Source organism: Boleophthalmus pectinirostris, unplaced genomic scaffold (assembly GCF_026225935.1).
Source record: "Boleophthalmus pectinirostris isolate CB_2022bp ecotype Guang Dong unplaced genomic scaffold, ASM2622593v1 HiC_scaffold_22, whole genome shotgun sequence".
NCBI classification, from domain to species: Eukaryota; Metazoa; Chordata; class Actinopteri; order Gobiiformes; family Gobiidae; genus Boleophthalmus; species Boleophthalmus pectinirostris.
Window position 1 is genome coordinate 30,776,041 of NW_026571190.1, and position 27,894 is coordinate 30,803,934.

The 27,894-nt window shown below is 37.7% G+C and overlaps 4 protein-coding genes across 6 annotated transcripts in view; 2 read left to right on the plus strand and 2 right to left on the minus strand.

Annotated features, from left to right (window-relative positions):
- Positions 1-3: 3 nt before the first annotated feature.
- On the minus strand, positions 4-11,614 carry glb1 (galactosidase, beta 1). The gene is given in 17 exon segments (XM_020930418.2): positions 4-1,417; positions 2,354-2,587; positions 2,676-2,807; positions 4,391-4,504; positions 4,586-4,675; positions 5,003-5,077; positions 5,165-5,277; positions 5,356-5,374; positions 5,376-5,397; positions 5,909-6,030; positions 6,896-6,954; positions 7,506-7,686; positions 8,773-8,867; positions 8,947-9,007; positions 9,278-9,428; positions 10,271-10,440; positions 11,454-11,614. Coding segments are annotated over 17 exon segments (1,962 nt in total). The 5' UTR covers positions 11,523-11,614; the 3' UTR covers positions 4-1,162.
- Positions 11,615-12,633: 1,019 nt separating this feature from the next.
- On the plus strand, positions 12,634-17,018 carry ccdc86 (coiled-coil domain containing 86). Its single transcript, XM_020930432.2, has 4 exons — positions 12,634-13,281; positions 15,541-15,670; positions 16,158-16,232; positions 16,324-17,018. Exons 1-4 carry the CDS (start codon positions 12,815-12,817, stop codon positions 16,489-16,491), a joined length of 840 nt encoding a protein of 279 aa, XP_020786091.2. The 5' UTR covers positions 12,634-12,814; the 3' UTR covers positions 16,492-17,018.
- Positions 17,019-17,146: 128 nt separating this feature from the next.
- LOC110165314 (putative per-hexamer repeat protein 5) lies at positions 17,147-20,679 on the plus strand. Of its 2 annotated transcripts, XM_055158060.1 has the most exons (4): positions 17,147-19,018; positions 19,114-19,168; positions 19,836-19,940; positions 20,022-20,679. In XM_055158060.1, exons 2-4 carry the CDS (start codon positions 19,132-19,134, stop codon positions 20,393-20,395), a joined length of 516 nt encoding a protein of 171 aa, XP_055014035.1. In that variant the 5' UTR covers positions 17,147-19,018; positions 19,114-19,131; the 3' UTR covers positions 20,396-20,679. The 2 variants fall into 2 exon arrangements, with proteins under 2 accessions (XP_055014035.1, XP_055014034.1); XM_055158059.1 differs by lacking the exons at positions 17,147-19,018; positions 19,114-19,168 and having other exon boundaries at positions 19,577-19,940.
- Positions 20,680-21,628: 949 nt separating this feature from the next.
- Positions 21,629-27,894, minus strand: part of rnf24 (ring finger protein 24) — a 32,329-nt gene continuing 26,063 nt past the window's right edge. Inside the window, exons 6-7 of one of the 2 annotated variants that reach the window (XR_008632813.1) lie at positions 27,270-27,791; positions 21,629-27,028 (exon numbers count right to left, since the gene is read on the minus strand). Coding sequence is in view for 1 of the 2 variants with exons in the window: in XM_020930532.2 (XP_020786191.1) it covers positions 27,659-27,791 (133 nt within the window). In the remaining variant the exon portion in view is untranslated. Of the gene's footprint in view, positions 27,792-27,894 lie in introns of both variants that reach the window. The other variant, XM_020930532.2, reaches the window with a different exon arrangement.

Sequence of the window (27,894 nt, forward strand, 5' to 3'; positions counted from 1 at the left end):
AAGTCAAGGCACAATCATTTATTCTCAGTTTTTACATGTTCACAAACGCACTTTGTTTTTTTTTTTTTTTTTTACAGTACATCTTATCTTACTTTAAAATACCTGATGATTTACAAAAGCAGAACAAACAATAGTGTCAAATCCCTTGTAAAATATAAAACTGTATAATGTTGTCTGATTCTGTGAGGTAGAAACAACAATAACAGTTCATTAGTGCATAATCAATCAGTGGTGGAAGAAGTACTCGCTCTTGTTACTTGAGTAAAAGTACAGACACTGGAGCAAAAAATATTTAAGTAAAAGTTTCACATGAAAAAATTTACCACTGTAAGAGTATTAAAGCAATTTTCGAAAATGTATGTAAAGAGTAAAAAGTAAAAGTATTTCACGCAGATTTTGATATTTAAAAACGCTTCAGATGTATTGATTTGGTAAAGATTTGTACTGCATTTTGTTCAGCAGAAGCAACAGAATTGATTGATTCTTTGCTCAAATTGTAAACTTGATAAAAATAACCAAATTCAGCAGGTCTCATACAATAGGCCTAATAAAAATACTTTTACTTTTCAGTCCTGTTAAAAATGTGGTGGAGTAGAAAGTACAGATACCTGCTCTCAAATGCAATGAAGTAAAAGTTTCCAGTTAAGTAAATTACAGATACCTAAAATGTAGTTCTTTCTTTACTATTTGTACTTCGTTGCGTTCCACCACTGTAATGAGTAAATTACTAAAAAGGCAAAAAAGGTTCATTGATCAAATAAAAGTGTTTTCACCGCCCTTAAAGTGCATTGTGTAACTTTTCCGGTAGAGGGTTCACCACCTGCTTGTTTCTATGGATATGTCATTGCTCTGCCAAGAATATTCCACAGTGTGACATTAAACAGCTCTATCTTATATTTATTAAATTACAGGTGGTTTTAATGCTAAAAAATATTTAAAAAAACAGGCATTCTGACTGTGAGTGAGGTTGCCTCTCCACAGATCTGACCTGTAACTTGATTTGGTTTGGTCTCCATGAAGATAGAAAGGTTTAATACTGTGAAACATTCAAGCCTAAGCAATAACATTTCGATGGAGAAAAGTGTCTGATGGACTCTCCACCAGCAAAGTTACACAATGCACCTTCAACAATCCTTTTTCCATCTGTGGTTTAATTCCCTCATTATAATAAATTCTTCTTAGAAAAGAGTCTGCTGATTGGTTTGTAGTAGTCTAGGTGAGTGGTGCCTATAATGGGAGTATCAGTGAACTCCACAGTGCAGGTCCCGTTGGTGCAGGGAGCAGACTCCAGCTCCAGGACGGTGATGTGGTTTGGAGTAGTGGTCTTCAGGATGCTGCTGGGCACAAAAAGAGTCACCTGAGGTCCACGCGCCGGCCAGTAACGACCCAAATTGAATCCATTAATCCAAATTTGACCCTGAAAAGACAAAAATCTAATTATTTTCACATAATCATTATACAAACGGCATTTTAAACTAAAGGTGTTGGTGTTATAAATTACCGTATTTTCCGCACTATTGGGCGCGCTCTTAAGCCTCCAACCCCATCAAAAAACGACTGCGCACCCCACAATCCAGAGCGCCCTATACACGAATCCACTCGGGGTTCCCAGCACGACTTCAGTAAACTACAAAACCGCACCACCCGCAGCCACACTCCTCACTCCACACAGACGAGGAATGGAACGGAGGAATTAACCAAAAAAGTGAGTGCAATGTGCCACTTCTAGCCACAACTGAACAACTGAATTGAACTGAACTGAAAACAACACAATTGAACAATGCTCAGAGTCACTGTGAACGCGCCAAACAAAGTCCCACTGACCCATCGAACTGTTGTGTTTCATTTAAAGTCCGGTGCGGTTTATTTGTGAAGAAAGTTCGAAAACAGACCATTCAATGACAGTGCTCCTTATAGTGTGGAAAAATGTTTGCAAAAATGTAACTGAAGTTTTGTTTTATTGCATCCACACATGTTTAGGTAACACCTTTATTATTAGTCTGTCAGCATCCTCAAAGCACAAAATGCCTTGTTCCAACTTGTGATGTCATGAAGCAGTAGTTTTCAAGTTACCTTGGACTTCGACTTTGACAAACTTCATTAATCCACAAGGGAAATTTTACCTTTTGTTTAGTTTAGATTGGCAATTACAGAGATGAAATGATCCAAATGATTCTAATGAAGGTGTATGGAGCTTAAAAACACTGTGGAGCACATTCTGTATTACATGGCACATCACAAAGTAGAACGAAGTGTTTTCTGTTTCCAAGAAGAACTCAGCCTAAATATCCAGGGTTTGTGTGTTAAACATGTGTGAATGAAACAAAATCTGGTATGTGTTTTGATGACTTGCCTTTGTCCAGTTGGGGAGTTTGATGAAAGAATCTTGGGGGAGATCTGGGATGCCACCAGGAATAACAAAGCTTCCTTCGTAGAATGTTGGAGAAGACAGAGTGGGAGTCTGAGGAGGGCCTGAGGATATGGACTTCTTCAGGACTCCCTTACTAATCGCCTGTTCGAGATTGAGGCTGTACATGGTCCAGCCAGTCAGCACATCTGCTCCCAGGGTCATATTAGACACTAAACCCTGAAAAAAGAAAGTTGTGTATTTGTGTTGGTTTCTCTAAAAACTATAAGCAACACACACCACTACAGCACATGTGAGTAGAAATAACCTTAAAGTCATTGATTCCTTTTCCATAATTGATTCGCCCCATGTTTTCGACCAATATGTCCAAACGACTTCCAGCTTTTCCGGTAACGTTCATGGTTATAATTTTGGATCTTTCAAGAATTCCTGCAGCCACCTGGAAGAGAACAGAGTTTTACAGCCTGTAAATATTATATACAAAGATGGGAAGTACTCATTGAATTGTAGTTTAGTGTAGTGTAGTTTCCTAGCAGCATACTTTTACTCCTACTTCAGTAATATTTTTTATTGAAGTAACAGTACTTGAGTAAAAGTTTTGGTGACATTTCACACTACAGAGAAGAATTTACATGTTTAATAATGAAACTGTCTATTATAAAGGAAAAAAAAGCAGGGCCCAACATGTCAAAAATGGTATGTATAGTAGTCATTTGTCCATATTGACAAAAGATGTTCAGCTTGCCTTCAATTTCACAAGGCTTGATTCATTTTCTGATCTGGAAATTCATGATCTCATACTTTCACAATTTCTCAAAACGTCATCACAGTCAGTCAGCGTTACAGTTCAGGATATTCAGAATGCATAAGACAAGTGAGCCATAACTTTGGACCGTGGTTTATCTGTTATTGTTTATCTGTCACCTTTCATTGGCACTTTTTTTTCTTTTGGCTTCTGCTCCACTGTTAGACATTGCGGGATGTGTACTCAAGTCCTGTTTTGTAGATTTGTAGAAAATAACAAATCAGCAATGTCATAATGTCTACAAATGACAAAAGCTTTATGGTTGACAATATGAAATGATTTGAACATTTGTGTTTCTTCCATAATATGATTTTGTTTTCCTCAGTTTTGTGTCTACTCTTTGTAAATGTTGATTTTGTGCATTATTTTTTAATATTTTGTCCTTCAAATTATAAATCAGATGTTACGTCCTGACAGTTACTCTTTAAAGGTGCACCATGTAACTTTTAGGCTGGGGGTTTGTCACCTGCTTGTTTCTATAGATATGTCATTGCTCTGCTTCCAATGTTCCACAGTATGACATTAAACAGATCTGTGTTACATTTATTCAATTACGGGTGGTTTTATTGCTCAAAAATACCTAGAAAAACTCCATGGAGAAAAGCATTTGACAGACTCTGCACCAGAAAGGTTATACAAAACACCTTTAAGTCAGGCCTACTTGATTAGTTGTTTTCCTAAAATAGAGGTCTGCACGGGACAGATTTTTCAGCAAAGATTTGTAATTTTCAGTCCCGCTCCTACTTGTATCTGCAATATTTTGTCCCGTTCCGCCCACAAGTCCCGCAAGATGGGGACGTCCGCTTTCTTAAGCTTTATCAAACACAGAGAAGCGGAAAGGAATTGTCTAAAATGCGCTTGAGATTAGACCATGTCTGCAACTTTAGGCTGCTTAAAATGTTTTTATTAAGACCAAATAAAATATCCAGCAAAAATTATGTACAATAGGCAAACATTAATCATTTGTACATTTTAATTTACACTCATATTTAGTTTGCGGGACTGCAGTTTATCATCCCACACGCCCTCGCCCGCAATGAGCTTCAAAATGTGTTCCACAGGTCAAGTGCAAGGCTCTATTCCAAAATACTTTTTAACTCTTACTTGATTAAATTCATGGACCACTACTTTGTACTTCTACTTGAGTAATATTATTTTGAGTAAAGTAAAGTAAAGTAAAGACAAGTAAAGTTACTCGAGTGCAAGCTCAGACTCACCCCATCCACAGACACATAGGCCCTGTCATGGACCCCATTGAGAGGAGAGGACAGTGGAGTTGGATTACTGCAGTTATAAGGAAGTGTGGTCCGGTAAAGCACAAATCCACGAGCCTGCAGAATGGAGAAAAAATATGAAAGATATGCCTAAATAATACTTACAAATAACATAAATAAAAGTACTTAAAATGTTACCTGGTTAAGCTCAGTGAAGGTCAGGGGATACAAGCTTTTGACAGGATCAGAGTAAGACAGTTTCTTCAGGGCTTCTAACAGTGTCTCCGTCTAAATTATGAATTTTTTTTATATTTTTTTGTTCATTTTTACGGTGTATTATGTAACTTTTCTGTCTTTAGGGATGTTATTGCTATTGCTTTGCTTGGTATGTTCCACATTATGGCATTAAAAGTCTGTTCAGTCTTTCATTAGAGGTAATTTTATTGTTCAGAAATACCTTTAAGAACATGGTTTCTAGCGTGAATGGGCTCGTCTCTACACCAAACTGATCTGTACCTCAGCCTGCTTGCCTCCATGGAGACTTAAGTTTAATGCCGCACTGTGAAACATTCCAGGCTGTAGTAGTCCAGAATAATCAAAACTGTTGGACTATACCTTTTGTAATGTTATGGTGCCGTAGCCAAACTTTGGAGTTGATGGTGGAGTAGGACCCTCTGGTATTTTGTGAAACTGTTGTACAAGAACAAAAATAAAATCTTCAATAAGCCATGCAGGGGGACTAACTGTATACTAGTTTTTACTCCTTTTACAACCTACCTTTTTAATTACATCTCTGATAGCAAAGTACTTCTTGGTGAGGTCTCCAGCTTCAGTCAGTGGAGCGTCATAGTCGTAGCTCGTGGGCTGAGGGCTGTACGGTTCATTGGCACCTGACAAATTAAATAAAAGGGAGGTCTTAAAGTTTAGGGTCTTAAAAATTATGTAATTGTGGTATTGTGATTATATACCATTCCAGTATCCAAAATTTAGTTCCTCCAATGAACATGTACCTGCCGATTACAGAAGTGATTTCACACAAACTCAAAACTTTAAACGTTGTAAAGGGCCCATATTACACTATTTTTTGACCTATGATGTAATGTTGTTTCCGTAATCACAGACATACCTGCAGTTGTGTTTTTTTTTTCATTCACCCATGTTTAAACCCAGCTGAGTTCTTCTCTCAAACTGCAAATACTCTGTTCCACCTTGTGATGTCATGTAATAATACACAAAGTGCGCCACTGTGCTTTTACACTCTATACATCTTCACTAGAATCATTTGGATCATTTCAGCCCTAGAATTTCCAGTCTCTGTTAAACTAAAGGTAAAAGGTACCATTTTAATTTTGGAGATCTCTATATCTCCAAAACACAACCCCAGGTATGTTTTTGATGAGGTAACAGTATTGTAACATTGGCTTTAAAGCTCACAAGAGTCAGTTTTGTGTAATATAGGACCTTTAAACAAAGTAAAGATGACTGTTGGTGTAAAGAAAAAGTATGTCTTTGTGAACTTACAGGTTGACATTTGCTCCTTTTTCAAGCATCTCAGTCAGACTCTTTGTCACGGCGTCAGTTGACACAACAGAGTGATGAGAGCCCCAGTGATCGAGCCAGCCGGTGTAGAACTCAGAGTTAACCTGGAGAAAGAAAAAAGGCAATTAATAAGCAGATAAGTATTTTTGTATGGTATCATGTAAATTATCAATGCTTAGAGCCACCACACACTGTAGTGTACACCTGCTAGTGGCTGTTGATTTAATAGTTCCTCTTTTATAGACAACCATCTTAAATACATTTTTAAGTTCCTATATTATGCATTATTGGCTCTTGTGAGCTTTAAACAATGTTATCTGATCAAAAACATACTTGAAGTTGTGTTTTGTTTCATTCACACATGTTTGAGTAACCCTGGATTATTAGTCTGTCTACATCTCTAAAGCTCAAAATGCTCTGTTCCATTTTGTGATGTCAAGAAGCAGTAGTTTCCATGTTAACAGCTCCTTTACATTTAGTTCAGAACAGATTGGAAATTCCAGGACTGAAATTATCCAAATGATTCTAGTGAAACTGTATAGCTGTAAAAACAGAGAGAAGCACTTCCTGTATTACCACATGACATTACAAGGTGGAACGGAGTGTTTTCTGTGTTTGTGATGACGAAACAACATTATAACATAGATCAGGAAAATAGCGTAATATGGGCCCTTTGGTTGAGACTGCAGTTACAGGCACACTCTGATTGTTAACAGATTTTTGGAGCTAAAATATTATTAAAACTAAACATAAACAACAACATGATCTGAATTCTTTCTGATCATGATCCCTCTCATTACTCACATCAAACTGTGCAATGTGCATATAATTTAAATCATTTTAAAGGTCTAGAAATCAGAAAAAAATGCACCCATTGTCAGTATGGGTAGAAACAATATTTATATTTCTGAGATAAAAATAAAGCACTGTGAATAAAAAAAGGAGAGGAAGAGAGGAACATTCATTTACCAGGGGTCCATTAGGCTCAACGTGGCGCTGTGCCTCAAAAGCAGCCGTTATATTTGCTCCTGTAGAATCAGAATAAAAAGTTAAATCAAAAGCAGCAGAACCATCTCATCTGTTGATACTCTGCAGCGGATTTCGTCAATATTACCTGGGGGTTTGATGCTAATTGTAAGCACTGCTCTGTCTCAGGTTCGTTGGCCTTTAACCTAAGCTTTATTTTAACACAGTCTGACCAGAAAGAGCTAGTTTAGTCGGAAACACAACAGCTGAACTGATTTGTGCTGTTAAACAAGTCTCTCACATAAAATTACAGTCATAAGTTAGTCAATCTCACTTTTTTTTGTTGAAATCAAACACATAAACAGACCTGTGAGCACCTGTATTTAATCACAGGTTCCTGAAAATGTGTTGTGTAAATCCATTTAGTGTTTTTTCATCTTTTTGTTTTTCATTTTCGTCTGTGTGGATTGTGTCACCATGGTAACTGCTAGGCATTCCACCAATAGAGATCCACACAGAACACCCCCAGCGCGATGCCATTGCACCATATCAATATAACGATATCTACACATTAATTTACACCCAAGAAGTACAAGAAGTCGCACAAACTTGCCTGGTCCGAAGTCCACAGTAGCGTAGAGTCCTTGAATGGAGCCACACTTGAGGAAAAAAGCGCTGCCCCCGTCTGTGGTAAAAAGCACCACCTCGTCCCCCAGGTGTTTCCGGAACAACTGCGTCAGGTTCCTCAGGTAGTTATAGTCACAGGCGAAGTAACTGCCGTACTCGTTTTCCACCTTTGAGAAGAGTCACGTAATAAAAAGATATGAATACAAAGAAGTGTTGATACTTTGCAGCTTATATATGGTGACCAGATTACCACATTTTCTTTGTGATTTGGTCATTTTTAAATCAGCTTTCCTGCATTTTACCTAAACAAATGACAATGTATGCCTCTCTTTACTGTTGGCTGATTTCAAATTGGTCAAAAATAGGGACATTTCTTGTGTAAACTGGGACAAATCACTGGTTTTGGATAAACCTGCTGGGACAGGGGACACAGGGCTAAAAACGGAGACTGTCCCGGGTAAATAGGGACGTCTGGTCACCCTAAGCTCATATCATCAACATTCCTTGGGAGTGTGATAGGACCTGTAGGCACTGCTCCGTCTGAAGGTCTGCTACTCAAGTTAGACATTAATCTGAGCTTTGTTTTAACAATCTGACCAGAAAGGGCTCACTTAGATGGAACTACAATGGTCTTGTAGCAGCCAGTGGCCCTATGCCACTGGCCACCTGGCTACTGATTTAAAGTTGTTCTGATGCGCTTGTAATATAAATCCACAAATAAATTCTTAGTCCTTTATTGCCATCCACATATTCCACAATACAAACAATGCGGTCAAAAACGCTTTGCCTCCAATCAGCAGCACCTGTGGCTGCCTTCTTGGCCCTTAAATATGTTAAGGAGGGCACCATACTGCCACACAGTGGATGGAGGACAAAGCCACAGATAAGCAACAAATAAAAGGTCAAAACGGCTCCTACAGGTCTCTCTCACATAAAATCAGAAGATATTTACCATCAGCCAACAGTTTTTCAGTTAGACACTCTCACCTTTTTATTGAAAATTAAACACCTAAACAAGACCACGAACACTCACATTGATCACAAGCTCTTGAACATGTGTTGTTTAAATAAATTTTGAATTATTTTTGAGTTTTGAGACCATCTAAAAACTTTTTGGCAGTGTTTCTTAATGTGTGCATTGTGTCACCATGGTCACTGCTGAACATTCTGCCATACAGACACATGGAGAACCCCCCCAGCGTAATATCACTGCAAAGTATTAATACTAAAACTGCTGAGTCAATAAAACTCACCTGGACAGTAATGATCGGACCTCCATTTTGATAGAGAAAGGGTTTTATCATTGGCAACAATTTCCCCATCCATGAATGAACTGCTGATAAGTAATCTAAGGTGGATAAAAATACAATGATATAAAATAAAATTTTAAAAAGTATGAATTTGTTGTAGTTGTAGCTGTTTCTCACCTTTATCTGTTGAACGCAAAACAATGTCCTTTTTGCGAAGAAGCCAGGCAGGTAACCCACCCTGAAAATATCTTTTTTTTTAGAAATTACAATTGATCCAGGTCATAAAAACATTAAAAGATCCTATAGTGCACAAAACTGACTCTTGTGAGCTTTAAATCATGTTATATTGTTGCTTCTTCATCAAAAACATACCTGGAGTTGTGTTTAAATTTGTGTGAATGAAACAGAACACAACTCCAGGTATGTTGTTGGTGAGGAAACAACATTATAACATAGATCAGAGGCCCTTTAACAAGAATAGGCTGCTGCTATTAAAGGTTTTCCTCACCATTTCCCACTCTGCACAGATGTAGGGTCCTGGTCGGAGAATGACCAACAAGCCAATCTCCTGCGCCAGCTTTAGAAAGGCCAGCAGGTCTCTGTCTCCACTGAAGTCATAAAGACCGGGAGACTCCTCATGGTAATTCCAGGGAACATACCTTTACAGTAAAAAAATCAAATTATTTAGACAAAGGTTAGACAAAACATGCAGAAAATTTCTCTTCTATTTGTTGGTTATTACTGTCGTGACTTAAAAGGCCCATATTACACTATTTTCTGATGTTGTAATGTTGTCTATTCATCAAAAACATATCTGGAGTTGTATTTAGTTTCGTTCACACATGTTTTACACACAAAACCTGCATATTTAGACTCAGTTCTTCTCAAACATGCACATGATGTCATGTGGTTATTCAGGAAGTGCTCCATTCTATTTTTGAAGTTTCTACGCCTTCACTAGAATCATTTGGATGATTTCTGACTAATAATAAATGGTTACTCAAACCCATGTGAATAAAACAAAACACAACTCCGGATATGTTTTTGATGCATTATATCATGACTTTATAACACTCACAAGAGTAAATTTTGTGTAATATAGAACCTGTTAAGTGTGAATATCAGTATTCTCCAATAAAATGCATTATTTAAGCATTTTTGTTTTGTTTTGCAAGAATTATAAAAGGTAAAAATCATTGTACAGCTTCTATCTTAAAAAGTACAAATTTATTATCTCATTTCTATTGCTGTGTTGCACTGCTGTTTTAAGGGATTAATTGTATTATTATTTTTTTTATTATTTTATTATTATTTCTTGTATTATTTAATGTGAATTTTATATGAGTAATTTAGAAATAAATGTTCAAAATAAATCACAAAGCAGGAGACAAGTTCAGAAAGTTCTAGTGCAAAATTGAGAGGTACTGTTACATGTTCCTAAACCCTAAATCCTTCATCCTTCAAAATCCAAAATTTCACGAGCACGAGAGGGTCAACATACGTCTGGATTGCGTTCAGACCAGCCATGTACATCTTGAGCAGCCGGTCCTTCCAGTAAACTCTGGGAATTCTGTTGTAATGAATACTTCCTGATATGTATCGAAAAGGCTGCCCATCTTTCCGAAAACAGTTCTTTTGGTAATCCACAGAGAACGTCCTGGGTGCTCCAATCTGCAGGGACACAGCAAATTTAAAGCACCCTCAACAAAATACATTATATAATTTATAGACTGTAGATTAAGTGGTACAGAGTGTTTCTCAGATTTGTCTTTATGGCGCATGGCTGACATCAGGTGATTCTGTGTCATCATAATCACACTGTGTCTCTGAAGTGTCCGTGGTTCCCTTCGCATACTTCAAACTGTTGATCTCGTGATTTGGATTTTGTCAAACTGGTTTCAAACTCACCTAAATTAATTGTTATCATTTCTGCGAATAAACTTCATGCCAAGGAAATGAAAAAGCCTATATTTTCTTTAATCTCATTTTCTGGTGTATGTTATAAGGTTGATTCCTTATCACAAACAAACCTGGAATTGTGTTTTGTTTCATTCATGCATGTTTAACACATACCTTGCATATTTACAAATTCTACTCTCAAACACATTGTTCCAGTACAGAAAGTTCTCAATTGTGTTTTTAAACTCTATCACCTTCATTAGAATCATGTAAATAATTTCAGCCTAGAAATTGCCAATCTCTACTGAATAAAAGGTAAAGTTTTGAGCTTTGGAGATGTAGACAGACAAATAATAAAGCATTACTCAAACATGTGAATGAAACAAAACACAACTCTTCATACTACAATGTTTTTGATGAGATAAGATTCTAACAATAATCCATTTTGTGTAATATAGGACCTTTAAATGTGCACTGTAACCCCATGGAGCAGGTGACACCATGGACCAAGTTACAGGTCAAATCTCAACCTTCCTCTCTCACTATAAGAATGCATGTCTCTCAAGTTTGTTTGTTTGTTTGTTTTTTCTCACTAAAACACCTTTGCCACAGATAAGTTTAATGCCATACTGTGACATATTCCAGACAAAGCAATAACATCTCTGTGGAGTGCATCTTTAATGTGATTCTGCATGTTTATTTATTGTATGATTGTAATTGTAGAACCAACTAGCAAATAGATCACATTGTATTGAAGGAAATGAGAAGAAAATGCAGCTACTTACTGAAGCTCCACACAGCATCAGCAGAAGAAGCAGGTTTCCTATTAACATGGACATGCTGACTCCACTCATGAAGCCGTCCTGGTCAATAATAATAATAACCTACTTGAACATGGCAAACAAAGTAAAAACTCTTACTTCCTTATATTTGGGTTGTTTTAAACGAGAGCGTGTCATGTGGTCCGGATGTGGAATCACGTGACATACATTTTACTAGGAGAAAAGACCACAAGAGGGCAGTGTTTTGTCAAAATTTGTCCCCAAATCACACGCGTGGACCTATTATTGTATGTGTAGTATGTCTTTGTTTAGTTATTTTACAATGGAGAGGCTATTGGACATACAGCCTGTTGGATTTATTGAACATTTTGTCTCCCAGTTGAATACGAGCTTGGTTGGAAAGGATATGAATGACATAAGAGGGTTATTTATTTATTTATTTATTTATTTATTAGGGTTATTAAGCCATGGTTATTTTATTATTTTATATAGTCCCTTGTAGAGCTGGGTATTATTAAGAGGTTGCCGATACGATACATACCTCAATACACAGGCCACAATACGATACTTATCTCGATACAGTGAGCTTTCGATTTGATATATTTCAAATCGATTCGATACGATTAAATATAAAATAAAGCCTTAGTAACTTATGGCAACTCATGTAAATCGCTTCTTGTGCAAAGTTAATCATCAAAACAGTGAAAATGTCAAATATGTTGCATGAAAAAGTTTCCTTCCTCTGAACAAACAACACAAATGTAGCGCTGTAACAAAATAATTTTGCAAAATACACCAAAAAATACTCAAGGCAATCAATATCAGCAGCCCATGATATCAATATTGTATATTCACATTTAAATATACGATATATTGATATTTCAATATTTTTGCACACCCCTAGTCCCTTGACAGTTTTATTTACTATAAAAATATATATACTATACTTTACTTACTATACAAATATATACATAACACATTTTTAAATAGCGAATTTCCAAACACAGATAAAAAGAGCGCCTATATATAAATATCAAGTTAAACTGAAAATAAATACATGCATAAAAAAGAGAAAATAACAGCATATCAAAATGGCACAGTTTGTTCTAGATGGATAAGACAAGTTAGCGTTGTAGTAGCTTCCTCCTGACCAGCAGGGGGCAACGCTCGTACATTTTATTGTTTACCGGTTTGAAAGCGGAAGTGATCTGCTCCACGCTGACAACACACGTGGGACCAGGAGTTGGAGTTTTTCTGCTGAAGAGTGAATTAATTGCGTTATATTGTCATTATTGGAAAAGCCGAGGAGGCATAAAGCTGCGGTAGAGGAAGCACCGACGCCTGATCCCGAAATTGAACCAGAAATGTCCCAGCAGGAGGCTCCGGAGGAGGTGGACACCCGGCGGACTCGCAGCGGCCGCAGAGTGCGCCCTCCTTCCTCTTTTCAGGACTCTGTGCCCCCAGTAAAAACACCCACCCGCAGGACACGACGGTCAGTGCTCCAGGAAATACCCGCAGTGGATGAAAATACAAAAGAAGAGGAGAAGAAACCAGAAATCCCTGAAGTCGTGGAGGAAAGTGCCCGAGTTTGTGAAGCTGAACCTGCCACAGAACCTGAGCCCGAAACACAAACTGCAAGTGCTGAAAATGACAACGTAAAACACGAAGAGGAGAGCACATGTAAGGCTAAAGAAATGCCTCCTTCCAACGCAGATGAACGCACGGCCCCAAAGAAGAAACCCCGACTGGCCCCGACTGTCAAACAGGCCCCGACAATCCCACTGGGAAAACCCAAATCTGGAAGAGTGTGGAAAGATCGCAACAAGCAAAGGTAAAAGGCCCAGGTGCACACGTTCAGTGTTGGGAAGGTGACTTTTAAAATGTATTCCCCTACATATTACAGATTACATACCCCAAAATGTAGTTTGTAACGTAATCCATTAAATTACTTCAAGTGAGTAACGTAGTCTGAATACTTTGGATTACTTGATTTTCTGTAGAGAAGCAAAAACCAGGATATCTTCAAATAAGATGTTTTGTCTCTTAAAAGACAATAAAAAGCCCAGTCTTTCCTTAACCAAATTAAAAAATATTGTTGATGGAAGAGGAGGAGTCACGGTCCGCGCAGCATGGTTTAGTCCTGTTAAATCCTGTTTTAGTCCTGGTTTAGTCCTGGTTTAGTCCTGGTTTAGTCCTGGTTTAGACCTGGTTTTAGCCCTGGTTTAGACCTGATTTAGACCTGGTTTTAGTCCTGTTTTTAGTCCTGGTTTTAGTCCTGGTTTAGACCTGTTTTTAGACCTGTTTTTTAGACCTGATTTAGACCTGTTTTTAGACCTGATTTAGACCTGTTTTAGACCTGTTTTTAGACCTGGTTTTTAGTCCTGATTTAGACCTGGTTTTAGACCTGATTTAGACCTGATTTAGACCTGTTTTTAGACCTTGTTTTAGTCCTGGTTTAATCCTCATTTAGACCTGGTTTTAGTCCTAGCTATAGATCCTGGCAAATGTGTGTAAACTTTGTAAACCTCCAGCTCTCCACCCCCTTCCAAGTAGCTCACCAAAGGATTTCTGAATTCTGACTATGTTTGTTTGACTATGTATCATTGTAAAAGTATAATTTTGATGCCTAACTTGTGCACTAATAAATGGATAATGGTTTATGATTAATAGTAGGGGTGTGCAAAAATATTGAAATATCGATATATCGTATCATTTAATGTGATGATACAGAACTGATATAGTGGACTGCTGTATCAATATATCACCAAGAGTATTTTTTGGCATATTTTACTAAATTATTTTCTTACAGTGTTGCTTGTTAAGAGGAAGGAAACTCATTTATACGACACATTCATGGTTCATTTCACGGTTTTGACAATTAAAATGTTTGTGCTTCGTATTAACTTTGCACATGAAGTGCTTTAACAAAGACTTTTAGTATCACAGCCATCATTTAGGCTTTATTTTTTACTGAACCATATCAAATTGATTTGAAATATATTGTATTGTATCATATCAAATCGAAAGTTCACTGTATCGAGATATGTATTGTATCGTGGCCTATGTATCGAGGTATGTATCGAATCGCCAACTTCTGAATGACACCCAGCCCTAATTAGTAGACATCTAACTGTACCCTGTGAAAAGCTTGCCATAGCTCTTCTGCTTTCTCAATTTCTTGCGACCGCTAAAATTAGTAGCTCTCTGACATTTTCATTTCATAAATGTAGCTTACCAGAGGAAAAATGTTGGAGACCCCTGGGTTAGAGCATTCCCGTAACCTGTAGGTGAGAAGACAGATTCTCACTCAGATCGAGCTGTGTTGTTGTGTCTCAAGGCAAGACACTTCACTCACCTTGGATAAATTTGTGTGGTGATTGTTGCTAGTTGACCTCCACCTCAGGGCAGATGTGGTTGCAGAAGAACTTGCTGACCACTAGAGCTGGGTATCATTAAGAAGTTGCCGATACGATACATACCTCGATACACAGGCCACGATACGATACATATCTCGATACAGTGAGGTTTCAGTTCGATACTATTCAATATGATATATTTGAAATCAATTCTATACGGTTCAGTAAAAAATAAAGGCTATATCATGGCTGTGATACTAAAAGTCTTTGTTAAACCATTTCTTATGCAAAGTTCATATGAAACACAAACATTTTAATCATCAAAACTGTGAAAATGTCAAATGTGTTGCAAAAGTGAGTTTCTTTCCTCTAACCAAACAACAAAACTGTAGCACTTTATCAAAATAATTTAGTAAAATATACAAAAGTACTCTTGGCAATATATATCAAGCAGCCCACAATATCGATACTGTATCATCACATTAAATGATACGATATATTGATATTTTCATATTTTTGCACACCCCTAGAACACAGTGTAGCACTTAGAAGAGAGAAAAACAAAACACAGAAAACAGTAGGTTGATACATTACTGCTTTGTTGTAATATCACACAAATTAAAGAGAACATGCTGTGTATAAAATATGCAATACATGTGAATTTTGACAGCTACTTTTAATCTTGCAAATATGTTTAAAGCTTCAGCTGAAAAGTATCTTTTGTGTCTGCCCAGGTTCTCTGCGGTGGTCAGGGATAAACAGCTGTGTAGTTCCTGGGAGAAGAAGATGCAGGCCAAACGAGAGAAGGACCTCATCAAACAGTATTCTCAGCAGCTGAAGGATGAGAAAGCACGACAGAAAGAGGTAAAATGTCTCAAATTAGTGTTGTCATGACATTAAAACTTCCATCTCCATTTCAAGAACTATAGAATAGACTCAATAGACTTAATACAGATTCAGATACCAAAATGACAATAAAAACACTCTTTATTTAGATAATAGAATGTAATTTTCCACATTAAATCATTGTACTTTCTTTTATATTACCATGTGGTCTTATATCTGTCCTTTTTTCATACTTCTATGGGGTCTGTGGGGTCTTAATACTTGTTCTGACACAGCTCAAGATCATTCTAAAGCTGTTCAGGAAAGGTTCATTTCTGTCCTGTGAATGTGACATTTTAATATCGATATGTGATCAAATAAGCATCTAGTTTCAATACTAGTTTTAGTAGCGATTAGTGTCTGATTTTCGATACTTTTGACAACCCTACCTCAAATAAATGTGTGCTACTTTTGTAAGTGTTGTACCTTTTCTATTTGGTGACCATCTTCTGTTTGTTGACAAAAGGATAAGAGGAAGAGGAGAGAAGAAAACTTGAAGAGACGTGCGGAGAATGAACGCAAAGCTGAGATAGTTCAAGTGGTATGTACAGCAAAAGTGTATTTTTTTTCCACCATTAGTAAGCCATGCATTTCTATAAAGTTTTAAAAAAAATATCTGTTTTCTTCTTCAGATCCGAAATACAAACAAAATTAAGAGAATGAAGAAGAAACATTTGAGAAGGATTGAGAAGAGAGACACCCTGACCCTGCTGCAAAAATCAAAGGACAGTAATCAGAACACCAAATCCAAGACCCCCAAAAGTGTAAAAGAAGGTCCCCCTGGTTCAATTGTGACCTAAAGGATGAAGTGTAGAAGATTTTGACCAGTACTGATCTATGTTATAATGTTTCCTCATCAAAAGATACGTGGAGCTGTGTTCTTCTCTCAAACAAAAACCCTATGTTCCACCTTGTGATGTTATGTGGTATTACAGGAGGTGCTCTAGTGTGTTTTTAAACTCCATACACCTTCACTAGAATCATTTGGTTAATTTCAGCCCTGTATTGAATTGTATCTTTATTGAACGAAAGGTAAAATGTAGCTGTTAACTTCAAAACTGCCTCATGACACAGGGTGGAACAGAACATTTTGAGCTTTGGAGATGTAGACAGACTAATAATAAAGAATTACTCAAAGATGTGTGAATAAAAACAAAACACAACTCCAAGTAGTTTTTTGGAGACGTAACAGCATTCTGGTTAAAAACTCACAAGAATAAATTTTGTGTAATATCGGATCTTTAAGAATCATAGACATTCGCCCCAATGCTGAGACATGGATGTATGGATGCTTCTATACTGTAAATTAAACCTCTATATGACCACATTATCTTTCACTTTCTTGTATTCCAGGGGTATTCAACTAAAATTTGAGAAGGTCCAGTTAGAGAAAATCTCCTTAAGCAGAGGTCCCGGACATCATAAAGGCTAACCGGTGTTAAGATTGTGATACAGAAGTAGCCTACTTTTATCAGTGTCTGAATATTTGAACAATACAGTACAAAAATATTTCAAGAAAAAATATTGTTAACACTGAAACACACAGTAGACCTACATTAGGTGGAGGGCTGCAGTTTAAAATGATTTAGAGAAAATAAAATACCGTAAATTATGCATCTTAAAACAAAGTGCTTCATTTCAGAAAAAAATAGCAGCTAAAGTTTCCCTTTTTCTTTACCTTTCACATCTCGATTTCACAACTTTCTTTACATTTTTCAACAGATCTCAAAACCTCTTTCCTTTGTGTCTGCATTCATCCTTGCAATCGCCTTGAATGCACAGATTTGATAGACTAAGTAGCGTCACGTGGGTGGCTTAACTCGTACACGATTGGTTTGTATGTTCCATTAATACAGTGCTGCAAAGTTTATTCCAACCTTTATGCTCATCACAGTGATACTGGCATGATACCTTACAATTTAAGTATAAAGTTAAAGGTGCACTGTGTAACTTTGCTGGTGGAGTGTCTGCCACCTGCTTGTCTCCATGGAGATGTTACTGTTTTGTCTGAAACGTTTGCGTACGGCATCGAACATATTCATCTTGCATTTACTGAATAACATGGGGTGTTGTGGACCTAAAAACTTGCATTTTTACTTTGAGTTGGCTTGCCTCTCCACAGATTGGACATGTAACTTGACCTTGTGGTGTCCTGCTTTTGTCTCCATGGAGATAAAGTGCAAGGCCATACTGTAGAACATCCCAGACAGATGGATGCTCTACCAGAAAAGTTACACAGTGCATCTTTAAGTTATCAAGGCATAGAAATATTTTAAACGTGCACTATGATGTACAGTAGGGCCCATCACCTGCTTGTTCCTATAAAGATATAATTGCTTTGCCTGGCATGTAAGGCATTAAATATTTCTATTTTCATGGAAACAAGGAAGTAACATTGCCAGGACAAGTTACAGGTCAGGTCTGTGGAATGGTGACCCTGCTCCTAGTGAAAATTCATGTTTTCTGTCTTACTTTTGAGCAATAATAACGTCTATAATTTAATAAATGCAAATTAGTCGTGTTTAATGCCATACAGTAGAATCCAAATACACTTGATTGATATAGCACATTTTACAAAGTGCTGCACAGAGATCAATAAAATGAAGACAACAAAAAGGTCAAATGCTAAAATGTCATCGTAAAACAGTTAAACCAGTCAAATAAAATAAAAGCAAAACCATCAAAACCATAAAATGGCAGTAAATAAGGAATACACGAGACAAAGAGGACTGACCCTCCTCCAGAAAAGTTACACAGTGCGTGACTTGGAGGTCACTTAAGTGCATGAAAGATCATATTTCCTGACCAAAGAGTGAAATATATTTTTAGATTGACTTCGTTATGTTTTTGTCAAAAGTTATTAGCTTAGTGTCACCGTCACAAGACCTGGTTTGAGTCAGCGTGAACCCATGATACCTGCAGAATACAAAAGCACACTCTTCTCATCTTCTTTTAGACCTCTCATTTTTATTTGTGACATGCATTGTTCACAAGCAAATAATGCCACCACCAGGTACAACAGTGCTCTTATTGTAAAACAGAGCTCAGCCAATCCTCACGAGCATCACAGCCTGTTTGCTTTGTGAATTCCCTATAACTTAGACATTTCAAAGTGTCAAAAAACAGGCAAAACCACCCTGCTGTGATCACTGTGGATGGAATGATAGTCCCGTGGAAATTCAAGGTTGGGTTTTTACATCATTAGTCATATGTGTGTAACAGAACCATATAAAACGGGCCTGGTGTGTTCTAGGACATAGGCACAGGTGGACTTTGTGGAGTGAGCTTTCTCAGATTTTAAAAGGAGCAACAGTCGCTGAACATTTGGTAAGTTTGGAAAGAGAATGATGCTCGAAATGTAAAACAACTTTGAGTGTCTGAGGTTTAGCACTAATGGAATATAATCTTGTCTTTCCTTGCAGGTGTCAAAAACTTCCACAATGCTGTCGATAATTTTTATTTCATTGCTGATTTTTGGTGAGTCTTTTATTCATTTATCTTCAGTCTATGGATAATATTTTTAAGGTATTTTTCTAAATGACAGGACAGTTTTGGGAAAGAGTGTGGAGGGCATAAACACATAGTTTGACCTCAAACTTGTGTTGTGACATATTATGCTTTTTTGGTATAAGTTATAACATAAGCAATAATGATCTAGTTGATTGTAAACCACAATACTGATCTAAAATTACTTTATAATTTAAATGAGGTCCATTTACTTCCTGTTCAAAACTACAGAACCAAGAGGCCCATCTCTTTATAGAGGCGTTTCAATGAAAAAAAAAAAAAACAGGAGATTTTTATTTATGAAAAATGGCTGTCACATTTTTTTTTAACCATGAATGATCCAGAGTCTGAATTCAGCGCAGAGCAGTGGTCGGGGATAGGGGGTACGTTCAGTGGTTCTAATGTGCAGCATTACTCAAACATGCATGAATCATTTAAAATGCAAGTGCATAAATTACCATAATAAAAAAGCCAACACCATGGTCCATTTCAGCTTCAAAGCAGGGGCGGACTGGCAATTTGTACGTTCTTGAAAAGTCCAGGAAGGCCGTCCGACCGTGGGGCTAAATCAGACCGAATGGTGGTAATGGTGCTTAAGGTCAGGTTCATTGCAATAATTGTGTCTTTCTTATTAAAGCATCTTCTAAGGCCCAGATCGAAGTCAGAACCGCAGCCACCACTGCAGCGGCAACAGGTGCAGCAACGGGTGCAGCAACAGGTGCAGCAACGGGTGCGGCTACAGGTGCAGCTACAGGTGCAGCTACAGGTGCAGCTACAGGTGCAGCTACAGGAGCAGCAACGGGTGCGGCTACAGGTGCTACAGGTGCAGCTACAGGTGCAGCTACAGGTGCAGCTACGGGTGCGGCTACAGGAGCAGCAACTGGAGCGGCAACTGGAGCAGCAACTGGAGCAGCAACAGGCGCAGCTACTGGTGCAGCAACAGGCGCAGCCACTGGTGCAGCTACTGGTGCAGCTACTGGTGCGGAAACAGGTGCGGCTACGGGTGCGGCAACAGGAGCGGCAACTGGAGCGGCAACGGGAGCTGTCACAACCGTTGCTGTGGTCACAACTGGTGCAGTGGTCACAAATGGGACAAACAGCACGAGCGCAGCCCCCGCTCCCGTCGGACTCCTGTACCCCCACAGTGTGGCAGTGGGCCTCTTCATTGCTTTGCTCCTAAAGACCCTGATGCTGTGATCTCTGTGGGAGACTCTCTGTAAAATATGACCTAAACTTATTTATGTACAACCCTCAGAAGTAGAAGGCACATGACTTGATTCTCATAATGAACTGTAGGCCTATTTGAGCCAATTTAACTAAATGAAATGTGTGACGGGAGGATCCTCTGGATATTTGTAATAGGCCTGTTACATATAAGTTGTAATAGGCAACTCAAGTGTTGACAGATTTATATAATTTGAATGATACATTGAGTTCAATCTGTGTTGTATTATAATTAAAATGTCATATTATCAAACAGTTCCATTTGTACCGCCTTTTTAAACTGATCAATCAAATATTCTGTTAAAATGACTCAGCTGTTGCTTTGTGGTGAGTTTGATTTATGTTCTTACAGATGCCTTCATCACTCAGCCATGGATCAAAATGACACTGTGAGACAGAACATTACCATTGTGTCAATGTGGAAATGTCTCCAACTGTTCATGACATGACTAAGTCAGACATTTTTCATCTTAACTTAAGTCTGGATTAAGTTGTCGTCTTAACCAGTCTCGTGCAGTTAGTTTCAAGTAATTGTATGCAAGATTTTGGTTTTAAATTGTATTAACTTGACCAATCTTGAGTCCCCAGATACGAGTAACTATGTTCAAATCAATTATAATGTTTACTGATAATAATTATAATGCTGATTTATTCCTAATTTAAAAAAAAACAAAACAAAACATTGGACTTGATAGTCATGTTACCGAGAATGAGAAAACCAGTATGCAGTACACAGGAAACAACAGACTACATACAAACCCAATCTTGAGATAAAACAATTACATTATAAATTAACCTCAAATCTAAATTTTCATGGTTATAGCAAAACACTTCACATCTGTTTACCCACAAACTAACCTTTATAGCCATTTAAGAATGTGATATCAATGTCTATTTTTACCTTATTTTTATTTTATCATAGTTAACATTATTATTTCGTTATTATTCTGTTTTATGTTGCACCATAACACTGAAGCACCGGCATTGGTAATAAAACTCATTCTGATTCAACTATGGGGCTTGGCTTTTTTTTTTTTGGCGCACACTTTTGGAAATGAACAATTTGAAGAGTTATAGTTTTAAGACTTGCCTTTTTGTGTACACTAGGTGGTGCTGTTGAACACATTTGAAATTACAGGTGCTCAAATGTTCCCAAAATAATGAATCTATGAATAATTCAGTACACAATAAAGCAAGAGTCACTCGTACTTTGTTCTTTTCCAAATCGTGGAAACTTTATTTACAGTTCAAGTCAGTCACATGCAACATTTTCTCAAAATGAATAGACATGAAATTAGCAAAACAAAAAAGAAAAAAATAATGAATATTATTTTCTCCAAAATTCCAATATACAAAAATAGAGCTTACAAATACTGTACAGAAATTTCCAAAAATATTCTGCTGCAGAATTCTTAGTTTTATAAACAATGTCTGTGAAAGCTCACAAACAGAATCAGTGTTAACAAATGAGGTCTTGGTACAGAGGAGATTAAGAGAGAGATGTTACAGGAATACACAGGAATAAATATCAGTACAGACAGAGAAAAGGAAGATAGGGGCAGTGAGACTCAGAGTGATGCTATTGTAACAGCTCTGACTCAATGTTTGATGTGGATTTGACGGTTGCTTTTTCTCTGGACGTGTCTGGTCTATTTATAAAGGAGTTAACTCAGGAGCGGTGCTGACGTCAATCGGCATTTATCAGTAAGTGGGGACATTACGAGTCATGAATGCCTCGCTCTCATTCTTCTGCGTTATTTGCCTCTGTATCTGGCAGATGCGTCAACTGTGATACCAGGATGTTTCCGAAATGGCAGGAGCATTGATTCATTGATTCCTAACACTTGTTTATAGTTTTTAGATTGGCACTTTTAACAAGGTGCTGGACGGAAAACACAGAGGAAGAAACAGAACAGGGAGAGATGCACCGTTCATGATCAGACACTTAACAATGCAAAAGAGTTACCTAGGCCTGTCACGATAATTACAATATCGACTTCAGTGTATGAAAGGTGGAACACTATATTTTGGGACTCAATATTTATTGTTTGTACTTTTTCTTCTGGCTATATGGTCAGATTTGAGCTGTGGAGGGTTGAATGAATAACGTCTATGACTAATTACAGATGCAAACATTTACTTAAGTGTACTAAAGTTCATTGTTTTTGTGGTTTATGTGTCAGTGATAAAGATAGGCTGATATATTGAGCCGACATTTGCACTTTTGGCCTTAAATCTCCATCAGAGGCCAATATTTAATTTGAGCAAACCAGCCGGCTAAATATGCGTTAGGAACATATCATAAAGCTTTATTTGAACACTTTAGTCCAAAGAGGGTACTGCTCTACACAGTTTGCAGTAAAAGAAAGTTGAGGATTAAGGCCACCACACACAACAGGATTTTTCGGTCTTAAACGATTTTTAAACGTGCGACAAAAAGTGCACACACCACAGACACGAGGAGAATCTTGTGAAACTTAAAATCTCTGATCGCAAGGACTACAGTGGGATATGTCCGCAGACCACAGGATATAAAGTTGTGAGCATGATTGCATCAGCTGTTTCCTGTCTACAGTAAAATGTCTCGCTTTCATATTCTTAAGTGTTCTAAAGATCACAGCACTGCACTCCTAGTTTAGATAAAAGTCAAACCTGTGTTGTTATTATTTGTGAAATGCAGTGCAATACTTCAGATACATGAATTTTAAAGCATAAAAGATTGGAGATAAAGTACACAGGAAGTAGAGTCACTATCACTAATCTGCAGTTTCACCTCGATCCGTGCACTGTGTGGATGTAAACTGACAAACATGAGGAACTACTCTCACCTTTTTACTTTTAAAAAACTGCTTCAAACTCGATTAATAGCCCCGTTTTGTGGACTGGGTGTCATTATTTGCGCTGGGCGAATTCTAAGGAGAATATGGAAGAGATGCTACAGTTTAAATTTACAACTTGCTATTTCCTGAGTTTGTATCTTTCGCCTCTGTGTTTTGTCACTCCTCTGCCCCTGATGCTCTGTTTTTACTCTCTGTTGCTGTTGCGCTGCTGATGTTTGGTGGTTACGATATGACAGAGCAGCTCAGAGTCACACTGACACATCACATGAAGACCACAGCGGCTTCAAAATCGCACACGAAGACACAAAGTCGGGTCATGCCTCTCTGAACTCCCTGAAATCGCAGCCAAAATCACGCAAATTCTCCTTTAGTGTGTGGCGGTCTTTAGTTTGTACTATATTTTAATTTGAGAATTTAAAAAAAATACCTAAATCGGCTCTACATTATCAGCTCAATATCTGCATTTTTCATGGTCCAAGTATCAACCACGAAAAAATGCATCTCAGTTGATCTCTAGTCAGTGGGATAAATTAGTTAAACACTTCAAAATTTCTTATTGTGACAGGCCAAGTGTTACTTAGGCTTTTGTGTGCACCTTAGACACTACGACTGATGCAGCTGTCTACTTTACATCGCTCAGTGGCGATAAAAGTGGTAGTTTTTTTCTTAGCATATACCTTTAAATTACATGTTATAACACACTGTTCAGAAACAAATAGGAGCCAAAACAGAACAATTTCAGTGACAGAAATAAAATCAGATTACTGGGAGTACATGACAAAGGCCCATTATCTGTCGCATTTTGTTCCTACTTACATGGAAGCCTTGAAAGTGAATGATATCAATTTCTCTTGTATCTTTATGTGAATATGGTGATAGAGGTCATCATAACTCTGTACTGTTAGTTCAGATAAGGCTCTAAGTATCTCTGAAGTGAAAATAGCAACGATTTCTTCAAGTTGTAGCTCAAAATGGACTGCACGCAAGTGGCGATTAAGGAATATTCAATACGAGATATGTTCAAACGGGCTTTTACATTGTCCTAATTACTACGATTCAAAACAAAGACGTGTAACTGATAAAGCACAACCCCATCTCTGACCATGTAATAGCTAAAAGGCACACATATTTGAAGATATATTACATACTGTATTAAGGGTTAATATTTTTTAGGGTCTTGTGGTGAACTCAAATTTCAAATACATTGTTTGGTTATAATTTAGGCCTGTCACGATAATTACTGTATCACGTTATCATTCATATACATCAGACATGTCAGACTCAGGGACCAAATTTGGCCCACAATATAATAATAGGCTAAAACAGATAGGCTATATAGACATTATTTATTAAAAATTGTGTTATTATTTTATATTATGCTTGTTCTGGATTCAATGTTTAACCAAAACTATTATTAAACATTTATTTTAAGAAGCATTTTAAAAAAGGTTAACGTTACATATCTCGAAAGAAGAGAAAACATGCAGATGTTGTTGAAATTTTTCAATAAATATTTAGTTTGGGCCACGAATAAGTCCCAGTTTTAAATTTTGACCCTCTGTGAATTTGAGTTTGACACCCCTGATATACGTGATACGTTCAGTACATGACAGATGAAACAATAATTTTTGAGGGTCAGTATTTATTGAGTTACTTTTTCATTGTACTTCTTCTCTGTGGGGTTCTTTTTGTTATTTTTTTATAGATAAATTTGTTTCAATTTTATCGTTTATCATTGATATTTTCTTCAGCAATGCATCTTCAAAAGGTATTCTCGTGACAGGCCTATTGTAATTCAGAAAAAATGACTTTACATACTTTGCTTTTACCACATTTTTTCACTTTTGAGAAGTTTCTAAAAATCTGATTGGAGACTGTGCCTTTATTATCATCAGATCACTTTGTATTTCGGCTTCTATCACCCATGAAACTTTTACCTTGTCAAACCTGCAGTAAAGAAGACAGGAGTCAGTAGCAGAGAGTCGTATGCACCGAAGAGACAGCACCACAACAGTGCAAACCAAAAGGCCTTTATCAACCTGCTGACCTCTGGCACTAGTAAACTGGACGGGGCAGGGTCTGGTTTCTTATGTGGCCAAATATATAAATATGCTGACCAGTGCAGTGATATGCAAAGGCAGTAATTCTGGTGTAGGTGTGTGGTGGAGGCATGTACCACAAATTTCAAAATAAATACAAAATAAATACAAGCAGATAACAAAAAAGTGCAACTGATAGACTTCATTCTGGTCAGATTTAGTTGTAGATATATTTTCATGTATGGATTTAAACACTTTGGGTACAGACCATAGACTGTGTATATAACTGGACATAGCTGAGTGAGTGTGGGGGCGCTTCCGGCTCCATCGACTCTGGTTTCAATAGGCTCTAGTTACGCTAACGTCACAAACCAGGAAGACGTTTGGAAATATGCGATGACAACTTCTGGCGGGCTCTGTTTGCGGTAGTAAGTCTGACAAAATCAAATGGCCCAGTTTTCTTCATCTAAATGTCATTGTAGCGTTACGTTATGTTTGGCTAATCAACAATTACAACCATTACTCAGTTTTCATAATTTCCCCACTGACACACAACTCCGAGCGCACTGGGTACATGAGATTAGAAGAGATGAAGACGATTCCAAACTGCACATATGTATGCAGTCTTTATTTTACTGTTGATGCTTTACTTCATTGGGTTTTTTTAGTCGGTAGGTGACCCCAGTGTCAGTAACTACACCGGAAGTTGCCATCGCATGTTTCCAAATGTCTTCCTGGTTTGTGACTTAAGAGTGAACAGAGCCTTGAATAGACTTTATATTGAAAAAGCGTCGCCGCTCTCTGTGTAACTGCTGCTGTCAGGCTCCTCATTTTAGTCTTAAAATGTTCGTATTAACTCGCTCTACATGATCTTGCTGTTTTATTTTGCAGTTTTGTCTGTAAATCAATTCCAGTTTCTAATATGGAACTGGCTTCAAATCTCTCCTATAACTTTCAGCATCGATGAGCTTCATTTGACTGGAGCTGAATGTTTTGGGTAACGTCACACTCTCTTAGTCCACTTCTTTACACAGTCTATGGCACAGACCTGGTTCCTCAAACTGGGGGGTGGCTGCTTTGTAAATCAATGTGTAGATAAAACATAAGGCAAATAAACTTCAAAACTGGGATTTGATACCTCCCGCAATAATCATCCTATTGATAATTTGCAACCGATGTCATCAACATTTCCTGAGGGTGTGATGCTAACTGTAGGCACTGCTCTGTCTGATGCTTTGTTACTCAAAATAGTCGGAGCTTTGTTTTAAGACAATCTGACCAGAGAGAGCTGACTTAGCTGGAAATACAACAGGTGAGCAGATATTTGCTGTTAAACTAGTTTCTCAAACATAAAACCTGCCAGTCACAAGCATTAGTTTTTCTCTCACTCTCACTTTTTTGTTGAAAATCAAACACCTCAACAGGAACATGAACGCTCGTATTGATCGCACACTCCTGAAAATGTACTTTTAAATCAATTTTTTGTGTCTTTTCTTGATTTTTCAGACCATCTTTTTTGACAGCATTTGCTAATGTGTGCATCGCGTCACCATAGTAACATTCCTCAATAGACATCCATGTAGAACACCCCCAGCGCGATCTGCAAAGTATCAATATTGTACTTCTTATTACTCCTCTACATTGCCTTTAATGACATTCTTTTTGCACTACACAGCACTCCCGAGGGCAGACTGTCTCACTAAAAATGATTTTGTTCAGCGTGTGATCTAAAACACAGATGAAAAACAACAGTCACATTTTAGATACCACAATGTAAAGGAACAAGATGTGTAACCTTTAAAAGAGTATAGTGTTGAAAGCCTGCGCTGTCTCACATTCAATCTTATCACATTTTCTCAGCTTTGTGCCACTCACAAAGAACTGAACTTTTCTGTCCCTTTGACATTTTCTCGAAAGTAATAGTTTAACCAATGTGGTTCTGTACTATAAAAGGAAATAAAAACATACCTTGGTTACTACTTTCACAAGCAATTTTAAGGTTCGACTTCGCTTAAAGTGCTAATTAAAATGTGTCATAGTTCTTGGCTTTTGTGTTCTTTCCTCCTGGTCTTTAGCTGGTGTCCCCAGAAAAGTGCTTTGGTTGTGAAACACTATTGACCACATTGGCCAAAAATGAAGACTTCTTTTGAACAACTCCTCTTCATCGTCCATGTAAAAAAAAGGAATAAAAAACAAAAATAAAAACTTAATGAGGACTCTTCAGGGATGGTGTTGGAAATCCTTTATGAACTAAAGCACTGTGATGGGACGAGCACTGTGAATCTTCAGTCATGGCTCTCACTCAGTCAGACCAGTGTAGTTGTGACTGTGGTGATGTGTAGGGGCACCGCGCGTGGCTACACCAGGTTCTCGATGCCAGGCAGGGGCTGTTGTGTGGGCTCCGTGGTGCCCGCCTGCTGCGCCAGCTGCAGCACCGGCATGTTGCACAGCGGGCACACCTTCCTCACCTCCAGCCACTTGATGAGGCACCTGTGGCATAAAAAGATACTTAAATTTCTAGCTAAATTGCAATAGTAAAGAACAGACTGAATGCTCAACACCGATTCTGATACTACAATGATAAAAAAAACAC